We start from the raw sequence: 14,187 nt of genomic DNA on the forward strand, positions 1-14,187 counted from the left end.
TCCTCTTTGGCCCCAGGTTCTAGAAGTCACTACCCTCTATGTAAATAAGTATTTCTAGAAATCCATTTTAAATGGATATCCTACAAGTTCCACTGAGTGCTTCTAGTTCTATTATTGCTGGATATGACAAAAAGCAGTTCCACTTTTCCATCTTGTATGAACTTCAATAATTTATGTATTTTTTTCTCAGTCCTCTCCAAATAGAACAGAACGGAATTAACGAGGTTGAAAAGACCATTGAGATCATCGGGTCCAACCTATCACCTCACACCATCTAATCAACTAAATCATGGCACCTAGTGCCTCATCTAGTCTTAAAGTGCCTCTTGTAGTCTAGCTTCTTAAACACCTCCAGTGATAGTGACTCCACCCTGGGCAGCCCATTCCAATGGCCAGTCACTCTTTCTGTGAAGAACTTCTTCCTAACATCCAGCCTAAACCTCCCCTGGTGCTGCTTGAGTCTGTGTTGTCTCGTTCTGGTGCTGGTTGCTTGGGAGAAGAGACCAACTGGCTACAGCCTCCCTTCAGGTAGTTGTAGATGGCAATAAGGCCTCCCCCAAGCCTCCTCTTCTCCAGGCTAAGCAACCCCAGCTCCCTCAGCCTCTCCTCATAGGGCTGTGCTCCAAACACCTCACCAGCTTTGTTGCCTTTCTCTGGACACACTCCAGCAACTCAACATCTTTCCTAAACTGAGGGGCCTAGAACTGGACACTTCAGGCTGTCCTCATAAAGTATCACACTTCATTATCTGTTCTATTTCTTTTCCTCTCTACCTTCAGCTTCTGTGATTCCTTGAGATGCAGAGACAGGACTTCATGCAGTGCTCAGAACTAGTGTCTGGTTGAGGTGCACCTCGTTATGTGGCAAGAGGGGAAGGCTGTAAAGCACAGCTGTCATGAGTCACTGGAAGAAGATATGTGTCTGTCTAGCGAGACCATTTGGCATGGTTAATCCATAGAATTCAACTACTGCAGTCTCACAAGTTGAAAATATATTTGATTTTTGTTACAGATATTGATGGACTTGAAGTTTTTGAAGTCTCTGTGAGGGGAGGGCAGAGCACTTTATTGGCAGTTGGACCAGTACAAGCTATCGTGGGTCAATACTTCCTCTGCTGGGAGGAACTGCAGATATGTTCACTGACTCCAAATGGGTCTTACCCTTTCACTCAATGTAGTACTTTGCCTTCACAACAGAAAAATTTAGTGCAACACTGGCTGCATTGGGGAAGTTCTCTTTAATGCTTAGGGAAGGCTAGAAACCTTTCACTTGCCACAAATATGTTGAATTGTGGTTTAACCTATTCTCCATCCTGAGGTCACCTACTTTAGAATGTTTTCCCTCATTCTTTCTCATATACCTTTTAATATTTACTGCACACTCATTTCTCTGACTTCACCATCCTGTTTGTAAAATTAACAATGCATATATCCTTTCCCTTTTCTTTCCATAGCAAATTGTTGACAACTCATCCTGCTAGCCTTTTAAAAGCAGAAATCAAGTGTGTGTGTGTATGTGCTACATGTAATAGACACAAAATATTTTAAAATAGTAACTCCTTAGAAGAGATAGTCCTCACTGCTAGTGCAGAAAACAAGGTCAATCAAAATTGTGCTGGTGGCAAAAGTGGTTTTGCTTGCTGTATGTGCCATCTCGGGCTTGAGAGGAAGGGGACTGAGAGGAAATACAGTTTCTACAGTTGTGAGAATGGTATGGAGCCTCTTTGTAAGGCGTTGATCCAGTACCTGTGAAAAAGGGAAGCATAGGTGGTGTACTCTCCTGAGCGAGCCAGGCATGCTCAAGAGCGCTTGCCAATTTTGGACCCTTCTCTTAGCTACGTTCCATCCATGGAGCAACACAGAGTCCAGAGTTCCGGTGCTTATTCCTGAGAGGCAGAGGATCCAGACACTGCTTTATATACAGGCTTTTATTTGTTAGCACTGTCAAGCATAGGTTTCTTGAAATGAGGGTAAGCTAAGCAGGTATCTCCGTAGCAAATGTTTGCCTGGAGTGATCTAAGACTTCTTGGCCAGAGAGATTTTAAATCTTCACTTATTTTCTCTTGTAGCTCTTCAGGTGGCACAGGGCAATCACCAACAGTTAACAGCAACATGTTTACATTTTTTTGCGTTTCTCTCCTAGCAGTTAAGTGGGCTTATGAGAGTAATAGAGAAATGACAGTGGTGGTGCAGTTCCCTGCTGTGGCCAGCAGAGATGGACAGGGAGGTTACACTTTGTTATGTATTTTGTGTGGAATTTATGCAAATATAACACCATGATATTAGATAACATACTGTATTTTATGTACAAAAGCTTTTACAGCAGAGTGGGCCTGTGGTAGAGTTAATTGTTCTCACTCTCCTTCAGTTAAATGTTCTCTTCTGCCTGCTTGTCTGAACATGAGCCAGCAGTGTGGCCAGGTGGCCAAGATGGCAAATGGCGTCCCAGCCTGCATCAGAATGGTGTGGCCAGCAGGAGCAGGGAGGTCATTCTGCCCCTGTACTCAGCACTGGTTAGGCCACACCTTGAGTACTGTGTCCAGTTCTGGGCCCCTCAGTTTAGGAAAGATGTTGACTTGCTGGAAGGTGTACAGAGAAGGGCAATGAGGCTGGTGAGGGGTTTGGAGCACAAGCCCTATGAGAAGAGGCTGAGGGAGCTGGGGTTGCTTAGCCTGGAGAAGAGGAGGCTCAGGGGTGACCTTATTGCCATCTACAACTACCTGAAGGGAGGTTGTATCCAGGTGAGGGTCGATCTCTTCTCCCAGACAACCTGTGACAGAATGAGAGGACACAGTCTCAAGCTGTACCAGTGGAGGTTTAGGCTGGATGCTAGGAAGAAGTTCTTCACAGAAAGAGTGATTGGCCATTGGAATGGGCTGCCCGGGGAGGTGGTGGAGTCACCGTCACTGGAAGTGTTTAAAAAGAGACTGAATGAAGCACTTAGTGCCATGATTTAGTTGATTAGAAGGTGTTGGGTGATAGGTTGGACTCAATGATCTCAAAGCTCTTTTCCAACCTAGTTAATTCTCTTTTCTGTAAATGTCTCCATTATCTATAGTCACTCCAAAGTTCCCATTCCTGTCACTTCTATACGTATTCCTAGCTGTGCTTTCTCCCTCTCATCATGTCAGACTCTTGCATCATATCCTTTCTGCTTTCCTCTACCTTTTAGGAGAAGTTTATCTCACATGGCTGAAAGCAATTGGGGTATTTGCACTGTATGCAGGGTTGATGTATGATATTTCACCTTGTGTCTGACAGGTTGTTTATAAGAATAACGACATTCGTCTGGAGCTGTCTCGCTTGGCACGGATTGGTGACACTAAGATGAAGATCTATGGAGAAGTGAAATTTGTGTGTGAGAATGTGGCTACACTGGATCCCATCAGCTTTGAGACACCTGAGGCCTATATTAGTCTGCCTAAATGGAATACCAAGAGGATGGGTTCCATCTCATTCGATTTCCGAACCACTGAACCCAATGGACTTATCCTTTTCACCCATGGCAAGCCTCAGGAAAGGAAAGATGCTAGGAGCCAGAAGAATACAAAGGTAGATTTCTTTGCAGTTGAGCTTCTGGATGGGAACCTCTACTTACTGCTGGACATGGGCTCTGGGACCATTAAAGTGAAGGCCACACAGAAAAAAGCCAATGATGGAGAGTGGTATCATGTGGATATCCAACGAGATGGAAGATCAGGTCAGTGGTGACTTTTTCTTAAGTAGATTCATCTTTTAGATTCAGACCTAGAGCTGTGTATTAAATCTCAGAAGCTTCAAAACCTGCTAGATATGAGTCACTTTCTTAAAAAAACTTTGTGTTATTCCAGTGATGTTTATCCACCAAAGCAAAGAAGTGAATGCCTAGGTTTTCATTAAATGTTTAGGGTGAGCTTTGGGTAGTGCATCACAGAAGTATGCTATTAATATTTTATTTGCAGACTTCAGATACTCTGGACCTACCTTTATAATTGCATACATAATTATAGTGATGAGTTCTTTGTAGGCCATGGTAGAGTTTGAGGTCCTTCAGAACTGTTGGTATTTTGTTCTTGGTTTGAGAAATTCTTTAATCTACTAATCTACTTTGGGTTTCTGTTTGAAAGAAACATAGTAGAAAATAAATGAAAACTTGTTGCTGTAACCTAATATTGCCATATTCTCTTGGGTCTTCTGTCTTTGAAGAGCAGGGGTTTGTGACCTTGTCACGATGAAAATAAAAGTAGTGGGCATAAGCAGTGACAAAATGATGTTGACACATCAACTTTTTCATCCTATTTTGTTTCCTTTAGTATCTTGCATTTTTCAATTAGACTTTCTTCCTCTCTCTTGGATGCTAAATTCTTCTTAAGTTCTTAAAAGCTGAGTGGATGTTCCTTTTATTTGCTTCTTCTTTTAAAAAATGTGGTTTAGTTCTAATAGTATACCTACCATGAGATCATGAAGAAGTATTTTGTTTGTTTCTAGTGCTAGTTATAAAGCTAACATGCTTGTTATATACTCTGAAACTGTGTAAGGAAGCAAAATTATCAAATACTCTAACTTCATCTTAAGAATATGCAAACAATTGTACTAGAATTTTTCCTGGACCATTGGGATCTCAAAGCCTGGCCACAAATCCCTTCAGAAGGAATTTTGCTTACATTTGCAAGTAGATTTGGGATTTGTTTGGTGCTCTCATTTTATATTTCCAGTTGCTGAATGCCATCAGTAGAGATAATGCAGTGCTAGAATTTGCTTCCCTTGTGTTTTCAAAAGAGCTGACTTTCAGATACCATGCAAAGCCTAGCTGTTTGAACAGGTCTTTGCCTGAAGCTAGTTCTTTCCTTTGATGATGTGAGGAGTTTCTTTGTATTTGGCATGGTGCTGTACTAGGAGTTAATATATGTGGCTATATATTGCTATCTCCAAAAGACATCGGTAGGAACATTTTATAAAGGAAGCTATAAATAAAAAAAAATAAATAAATGGAACTTTGATTTCTTTAGAGTAGCTAAAATTTAATTAACTTCCAAGGGTAAACTCAATTAGTTGCATTCAGTACTGCTTTCAGTTTTGCTTGCTCATTTGGAGACTGTCGAGTCCCTGGAGAGGCAACTGCAGAAGGAAAAGAAATGTAAGTGACACTAAACTCTTTGGTAAGAAAGTCTGTAAAAAACCTAGGAAGAGTGACAGGTGTTCATTGGGACTAGGGGGTGTGGCAGGTGTCACTGCTATTTGGAGGGCAAGGTTGTAAGACTAACTTGTTTGTCTCTTGGGAGGTTTGTGGTGTTCTAAACACTGATTAAAGACAACAGATTTTTTAATTAAAAGCACATTGCTCAACAATGAACAAATTTTTGCATTCTTGTTTTCTCTCTCTCTTTTATTTTTAAATTACACTTTCTGCTGATGATGAGTACTTGATTAATGGCCCTTGTGTCTTCTCTTCCCAGAAAATCAGGATACTGGGATTGATTTTTTTACACCATATGTTAAGCCAGTGTCAACCACTATTACCAGAGCAGCACCAGAAAAAGACAGTCTCAGGCTGTGCCAGGGGAGGTTTAGGTTGGATGTTAGGAAGAAGTTCTATGCAGAGAGACTGATTGCTCATTGGAATGGGCTGCCTGGGGAGGTGGTGGAGTTGCCATCATTGGAGGTATTTAGGAGGAGACTTGATGGGGTGCTTGGTGCCATGGTTTAGTTGATGAGATGGTGTTGGATGATGGGTTGGATGCGATGATCTTGAAGGTCTCTTACAACCTGGTCTGGTCTGGTCTGGTCTGGTCTGGTCTGGTCTATTCTATTCTATTCTATTCTATTCTATTCTATTCTATTCTATTCTATTCTATTCTATTCTATTCTCTTCTCCAGTGGTGCTTTTGGTAGGTATAAGAAAGAAGTTCAGGATCTCTTCTTGTTTAGTTAATGGCTTTTCTCTCATGTGCAGACAATGGATGCCTCATGGGGATTTATGTAAATTGGTTTAAAATATGGATGACCATCATCTAGAAAACAAACTGAAATAATGAACTTCCTTAATGTAGGCTACTAAGCAGCCATTTGGGTTTAATGAGCTAATGACCTAGGTGTTATGATTCTAATTACTAAGGCAGCCAGGCCTTTATTAGGAGTCATCTCTCCCCTTCTTCTCATTTCTGTATAGTCCAAAACTTCAGTAAAGTAGCCTAAAAATCCAAATATTCACTCCTGAAATGTATCAGTGCAGGAGCACAAATGTTGGAGAAGCCTGGCAGTTGTGTTCAAGCTGTGCTCTGCCACCTCTAGACATACCCTTAGGCTTTGTGTATACTTTGATTGTGCTTTGTTCTTTGCTGATTGCCCAAACAGCAAAAGCTGTCAAGCTCACAGTGTGGACACAGACACCTAACGTCCTGTACCCTTTATGTCCTTGGGGGGAAGCTTCTACAAAGTGTGGGTAAAACCTGTCACAATTTCTAGCTGAGGAACACTGAGCACCTTACACAAAACAATGTTTTCAGATGGTCGTTGGCTACAAAACCCACTCATGCTGAAAATTACTGGAAGGTGTGGTTTATGACTGCATAAGTGCACTGCTTTGTATACTAATTCTGCTGTCAGTGATCTTTTGGTCTGTTTGTTCTGTAGCCCTGCACAAAGCACCTAAAAGACTGGCAAGAGGATGCTTAGATGTTTCTAATTTTTCAAGATGGGATTTGAGCTACTTAAACAGAATTGCAAACATGAGATTTGTGAAAAACAAACCAAACTCCCAAACTCCTAAAACACACAGAGAAAGCTGTCAGCTCGTGTAACTGCTCAATTCAGAATTCAATTTAGAATTTCTCCATCTCAGCAGCTTGTTCTTAAAAGTGCTGTACATCTGAACAAGTACCGTCTCCTTAGAGGAATAATTGCAGGGTACATAAACTAGCAGAAAGTTTAGGCTCTCTTTAGCTTATTTTCTTTCATCATCTCACATTCTTTCTCCAGGTGTTAAAGTTCTCCTTGGTATCCATTATTTCTTCTCTTTTGGAGGGCTTCTTTACCTCTGTGGTTTTTGCAGGTGATTTTTGTTTGGGGTATTTTTTTTCCATAGTAGTAACTGTCTGGAGCTCAGCCTTCTAGTATTTTGGCTTTTAAGTAGTATGTACTCCCCATACTGCTTTTGAAGAGTAACAGTGGAGGTACTGAAAGGGAGGCTGTGATCTTGTGGCTCCATGACACCTTGCCGTTATGACTGTGGATGTATTGTCACATCTTCTCTTTTCTTAGTGTATAAAGGGGAAAATGTCTGTGGTGCTGCAGTTTGTTTTTACAAAATGATTCATCAAATAACCAATGTTCTCTTTGAGCCTTTAATTTGTAATGCCTCTGTTGCTTCTGGCACTCTGCCACCTTCTGACATGATTCCTAAATTATTACTGAACAGCACACACGTGGAATACCTTGTTTGTGTCATGTGTGCTGTTCTCTAAGAAGACACCTATTATAACCGAAGAAGAAGCATGTGCACATGACTACACATTCACAGAGACATAAAATGGAGCCAACTCTATTAACTAAACTACCTCACTTTAACTGTAGGGGTGCATGATAAAAACGCAATTGTGGAATTAATCTTGAAGCTTAGATAGTTGTCTTTGAGGTCAAACTATCTTAATGACAAGGCAAGTGGATGCAATGATTTATAGATAGGGAGAAGGAATTGCTGAATTTTAGCTAAGTGTCTAGTGGGCAGGTGTTCCCATCACTCTTCTGAAGAATATGCTGCTGTGTGATAGGAGACATCTGCATTATGTTTCCTGTTTACCTTGGCATGCATTGTCTGACTCCAAACAAGTCACTTGGCTTCTCTGCACCTGGTTCATGTTTTCTGATTATATTTGTGTTGTGTGCTCTGACTATTTTATATGCTGGGATAATTTCTTGAACTATGTAGGAATAGCCTCAGTGCAGTATTCCCACATCTTGCTTGGAGTATGTGGAATCTACTACAGTTCTTCAGAGATAACCTTTCTCTTTCTCTACCTCAATCTTCCTGTTTGTAAATGGAAGTCAGAATACTTAACTTTGTGAGACTATAGGATAATTTATTATGGAACAGGCTTCTGGAGATTTCTGGTCCAAACTCTGGTGAAATCTAGGTGAGCTTTCTTCAGAATTGTGTCCATTTGCATTTTAAATGCCTTCAGGTGATGATTCCACCACCTCTGCAATATTTCTGTTCCCATGTTTGACACCCTCGTGGTGAAAAATGTTTCTGTGGAGCTGGAGTTTTCCTTGCTGCAACCTGTGATCAGTGTCTCTTGTCACTGCAAGTGCACACTCCTCACTCACGTTCAAATTGGTGTCTGTCATATCCCTAGGTCCTTTCCTGCAAATTTGCTCCTTAGCCATCTGGTTTCCAGCCTGTACTTGTGTGAGAGGTTGTTCTGCTCCAGGTATAGGACTTAATATTTAGTGTTCTTATTTACATCAAATATTTCTATCAATCCTTTTCTTCACCTTGTAAAGATTTCTTTGAATGGTAGCCCTGTGCCTCCTCCAATGCTCCAACCATTCTCCTCAATTTGATGTCATCTACAAATTTGATGAGGTTCTATTTAGTCCTATCCTCTAGAGCCACCTGTGGAAGAACTGATGTAGTGTTTTCTGGGAGAGCTATGTAGTGTGAATTAAGATGCTTTTACCCTCTAGTCCTAATACCTGAACAAACTCCTGTATGTTCTCAGTAGTTCTTTGCTTTGCTGGATGAATGATACTGTTGAATAATGCTCAGGTTTTATATATTGTTATTTAGCTGTTGTACCCTTATAATGCAAGTTGAGCTACAGAACATGATGATCAGTCACTGAATGGAAATAGTTATGGCCTGTGGTTCATCAGGAGAGACACTGTTTCTGTTAGTGCATTTGGGTAGGGAGGAATCTTTACGCTCCTGTGCTGAACTCAATTATTGGAAAAGAAATGAACTAGACTGGGGCTTCTGAGTGAAAGCATTGACATCTCCTTCTCCTTCTCCTTTAGGTACTATATCAGTGAACAGCAGACGCACTCCATTCACTGCTAGTGGGGAGAGTGAGATCCTAGATCTGGAAGGTGACATGTACCTCGGCGGGCTGCCCGAGAACCGGGCAGGTCTCATCCTTCCCACTGAGCTCTGGACAGCAATGCTGAACTATGGCTATGTGGGCTGTATCCGAGACTTGTTCATTGATGGGAGAAGCAAGAACATCCGACAGCTGGCAGAGGCGCAGAATGCTGCAGGAGTCAAGTCCTCCTGCTCCCGCCTCAGCACCAAGCAGTGCGACAGCTACCCCTGTAAGAACAACGCAGTCTGCAAGGACGGCTGGAACCGCTTCATCTGTGACTGCACTGGCACTGGCTACTGGGGTAGAACGTGTGAGCGAGGTAAGCTGTGTTTTCTGACCTTAGTTACACATTTTTGAAGCTGTGCAGGAGAACTACAATAAGATCAGGTGTTTCCATGGGACCTTCCTGTGCCCCTTGTTTTCCCATTGCTCATTTCCAGGCTCCATGCTATGAAAGCTTTTTCCCCTGAACATTTATTTCCGGTCTTTTCCACCTTCATTTCATGAGCTTACCTTCTTCATCTACAACTTCACTCTCTAAGCCTTCTGAAGGTCTTGTCTTCACGTTCTAGAGTTTCTTTGGCCGAGTATAATTAATCTTCTAAGGCAGAGAATGCTGCTGCATGTGAGAAGTCCCAGGCAAATTACTGGAAGCGTACCAAGTCTGAACTGGAGTTAGGGAGATTTTTCTTGCATGGGGCAGGAGATGTATCCCAGTACTGCCTTCCCCTATTTTTTTGCATGATGGGATGTCCTTGGCTGTTTTAGGGTAAAGCCAGCTGAAGATGGAGAGTTAACAGCAACATTCTCCAGATTTGACTCTGATGAGGCAAAATGTAGGAGATGGTGGAACATTCTCCAAATCTTATTATTACACATTCTGTTTGGTGATTTAAACACTTGTGATCAGAAATAGGTGGCACAAGTACTGGTGGTACAAGCAGGCTGAACATATGTGTTCTAGGCCACACAGAAAGGAATTTACTAATGGAAGATATCAGAACTATCTATTTCTCAGATACCAGGTGCTTGCCTTAGTTGTTTTTATCCTTATTGTGCTGATGCCACTCTCACACTGAGGTAGATGAGTGGTTTAAAAAAAAAAAACCCAACAGTTGGGGCTAAGATCACTTAGAAAAGAAAATACTCCCTAAAGAGTGTTATATTGAGGCTAATCTTGCTGTTAATATTTGGCCATTAGCACTGCATTCTGGCTGAATTGCACTCATGGCACGCCCAAGATTTAACTGTGAACCATTAGCAGTGTTTTAGGACTTTCAGCCCCTTCTTTCTATTACCTTACTTGGCACCATGGCCTAATGGTTATAGTATGTGTCTTAGAACTGGAAGTTTGGATATTTTTGAGCTACTGCTATAAACATTACAGAAGCTCCTTTCCCACTCAGTGTCCCTCTCATGCATTTTTAAATATTGATCATAATACTGTGCCACTTGTGAGAAAGATCATGAAAGTTACGTGCAGGGCATAAAATATTAGGCAGGACTGAGATTTGTAATCCATTCACTCTCCAGAGGATTTTCTTCTTTGCAGAAGACTTCTATTAATGACCAAAATTTTTCCTATAGACTGGATGGAGTTTTTAGCTTTTACAGCACAAGATCTGTGACCATTCATAAAGCATCTGTTGTCCAGCTGTTTGTAACAGGCTGCCCCAAGCAGCGATAGTATTTAATTATCAGTGGTGCTTAAAACAGCTTAAAGTTCCATCCATGCTGTGAGGACATGGGTGAAAATGTAAGCTTTGTGGGCATTGGCTATGCCAATGTCAGCTTAACTGTTTCTGTTATAGATTATGTTGGATTTGAAGGCTCTGGAAAACATGAGAGGTTTTCTGAAGCACAGGTTTGGAAATTGTTTTGGCCAGTTGTTGTGCGATTAGGTTTTGGACAGATATGGTAACAAGAAGTGCTGCTATTTCTAATAGGTAGTCAGTATTTGTCCAGATTAAATTGTCATAGCTTCTAAGGGCAATGGAGTACCTCCTTGGAGTAACTGAAAACGCACAGGAAGGATGGGGTGAGACATGGCAAAGAGCAGTTCATCAGAGAAGGGCAACAAGGCTGGTGAGAGGCCTTGAGCACAAGCCCTACAAGGAGAGGCTGAGGGAGCTGGGATTGTTTAGCCTGGAGAAGAGGAGGCTCAGGGGAGACCTTATTGCTGTCTACAGCTACCTGAAGGGAGGCTGTAGCCAGGAGGGAGTTGGTCTCTTCTCTCAGGCAACCAGCACCAGAACAAGAGGACACAGTCTCAAGCTGCACCAGGGGAAGTTTAGGCTCAAGGTGAGGAGAAAGTTCTTCACTGAGAGAGTTGTTCGCCATTGGAATGTGCTGCCCAGGGAGGTGGTGGAGTCACCATCTCTGGAGGTATTAAAGAGAGGATTGCATGTGGCACTTGGTGCCATGGTTTAGTCATGAGGTCTGTGGTGACAGGTTGGGCTTGATGATCTTTGAGGTCTCTTCCAACCTTGGTGATTCTGTGATTCTGCGATATGACTCCCACCCAAGGTGAGGTACAGTAGGGAGTCAAAAGTACTGGTAGGACTGTTCCAGTTGATTCAGTAGCTATGTTTTTCACGTACTAACCAGGAAACAATATTCTTAGGAGACAAATTGTGAAGGCTTCTGTCAAATACCTTTGTATGCAGGTCCTTGCCATAGAAGCTGGAAGTGAATAGACAACAGTGTTTCATCTCTAGAAATGCTGAGACAAAGTACTTCAGCTAAGGAAGACTCTTCACAGCCTTTGTAAATCTCACTTTACCTGCTTGTGAGGTTATCTTTCCCTTTAACTCTGTAGCCAGCGATGGGTGACACAGAAGGGAGAGGAGATGAAAGTGCAATGGGCTTCATGGGCTAGAAGTACTCAGTGCCAGGCTGTGATGCCAAGCAAAGGCAGCAGCAAATACTGGCAAATATCTAGATGTAGTCCCCATTTCACACCTTCTATCAGAGCTGTGCTGCCCAGGTAAAACACCTGTTAATTACTTATTTTCTGAAATCCTTGAACTCCCTGGTATCTATTATGTTTCCATAAATGCTTCTCTAATACTTGGATTAGTACAGACTGACAGTGCTGGAAATCATATCTGAGAAGAGCCTTTTTGAGCCACTGTTAAAATTAAGGAGCTACCATAAAAATAGCAGTGCTCAGATGAGTTTCTGAAACCAGAGGTTCCACAGGAGCAGCTGAAAGAGAATGGTGGTGTGTCTGTCTATAAGGCTGGGAAATATGACTCCTCAAGCTTTGCAAGGGGCATAAACTCAAAGTCATGCTGGATGTGGTGCTTGCGGATATGGTTTAGGGGTTGAACTTTGTAGAGTAAGGTTATTGGTTAGATTTGGTGATCCTGAGGGTTTTTTCCAACCTGAAGGTTTCTGTGACCTTCTTTAGATGCTTCAGATAAGTACTATCCGATGAAAAATGTAGAAGCCTGACAGCGAGAACCTGTCCTAAATGTCTGTGTTCCTTGTGCAGCCAGTGGAGAGCACTATTTGCTTCTCAGGAGAAAGTCACAGCAATAGTGTGATCTGCTGCCTTATGTCTCCTATATCTGTTGCCTTACCTCTCCTATGAGGACAGACCGAAGGAGTTTGGGCTCTTCAGTCTGGAGAAGAGAAGGCTCCAAAGAGACCTTATTGTGGCTTTACAGTATCTGAAGGGGGCCTACAAGAAGGCTGGGGAAGGACTTCTCAGGATCTCAGGTAGTGATAAGACTAGGGGGAATGGAATGAAGCTGGAGGTGGGGAGATTCAGGCTGGACATGAGGAGGAAGTTCTTCACCATGAGAGTGGTGAAACCCTGGAATGGGTTGTCCAGGGAGGTGGTCGAGGCCCTGTCCCTGGAGGTGTTTAAGACCAGGCTGGATGAGGCTTTGGCCATCCTGATCTAGTGTGGGGTGTCCCTGCCCATGGCAGGGGGGTTGGAACTAGATGATCCTTGTGGTCCCTTCAAACCCTGACTAATCCAACCTTAGTGATACTGTGATACTATGATACTATGTCGTTTCTTTGCCTGTCTCTTTTTATTGATTATGTGGAAATTCTGATCTGATAATTCAGTATTGCTGCAATCCAGAAGGTAACTGCCTGTTCTGCAAAGGCATTGATAGTGCCAAATTGCCAATGCTACCAGACTGACAAAAAAGAGGATGTCTTGTTTGGAGTGGGGGCATAAAACAAAGAAAATAGAAAGGAAGCTAATAGGATACAAACCCTCCTGCAAGTGATGCTCTGAGTGCCTTGTAATATGGTAACTATCTTGCCTCCCCCTGCTTTCTGAGCTCTCCTGAGCTCCTGTTATATCTGATTAGAGTGTGTATGGTGGAGAGCAAGATTTATTTGTGCCCCAAAGACTTCTATACTGAAAGGCAGATTCTGACTAGCTCTGAAATGAATGGCAGGCACAGAGAAGTGGATTTGTGATGGAAGTTATGATTTCATATACATGTTGAAGCTTTATACTGAGTTGCAAGGTCTTGGGTTGAGATGTGTCAGACAATAAAGGAAAAAGCTTGGAGCTTATACTGGTAGTAATTAGTGTTTAATCGTTCTTGTATCCTAGAGCTTTAGAAAGGAGTATTGGAGGACAGTGTCTGCTACGCAGCCTCTTGCTTCAAGAGGTCAGCCGTTTTGCTAGATGCTTTGATGAGCTAAAGAATATCAAATATCTGAAAGCTCATGGGAGTGCTTCCCAGATGCTTTCCAGCCATTGGACATAGGGCAGACTTTGGGATAATTGACAAAAAGGATCCCCCAATGCAATGAGTAGCATGTTTCATCCTGTTGAATGTGGACTACTCTCTCATACTTGAACCCAGTGTAAATTAGAATGAGTTGTAAGTCTTATCAGCAAGGGCTAGAGGGGCATTACAGATATGCAGGAGGATGGTGCTACTACTGTGAAGGATCTTTAGTGTTTTTTAAGTACTTGATGTTTTCTGTACCCTTTGGCTTCTAATTTGTTAATACTTGACATCAGTTGCAGCATTAGGTCACTGCAGCCCCCTGTTAATTGCGCTCAAAGTATTAGAAGTAGTAGTCAGGATCTGGCTCATGGAGGATGATGTACTGCTTTGCTGTGACAGCAGGGTACCTCCTCACAACCTGTG

At 42.3% G+C, this 14,187-nt stretch overlaps 1 protein-coding gene across 36 annotated transcripts in view; it reads left to right on the forward strand.

Annotated features, from left to right (window-relative positions):
* Window positions 1–14,187, forward strand: part of NRXN3 (neurexin 3) — a 1,031,515-nt gene that overhangs the window by 315,506 nt on the left and 701,822 nt on the right. For all 36 annotated transcript variants that reach the window (XR_010988607.1, XR_010988609.1, XR_010988608.1 and 33 more), the window contains 2 exons: window positions 3,261–3,699; window positions 8,994–9,377. Coding sequence is in view for 33 of the 36 variants with exons in the window: in XM_068148688.1 (XP_068004789.1) it covers window positions 3,261–3,699; window positions 8,994–9,377 (823 nt within the window). In the remaining 3 variants the exon portion in view is untranslated. The remainder of the gene's footprint in view (window positions 1–3,260; window positions 3,700–8,993; window positions 9,378–14,187) is intronic.

Source organism: Melanerpes formicivorus, unplaced genomic scaffold, assembly GCF_026170545.1.
Source record: "Melanerpes formicivorus ecotype bairdi unplaced genomic scaffold, bMelFor1.0.p_v2 SCAF_17, whole genome shotgun sequence".
NCBI lineage: Eukaryota > Metazoa > Chordata > Aves > Piciformes > Picidae > Melanerpes > Melanerpes formicivorus.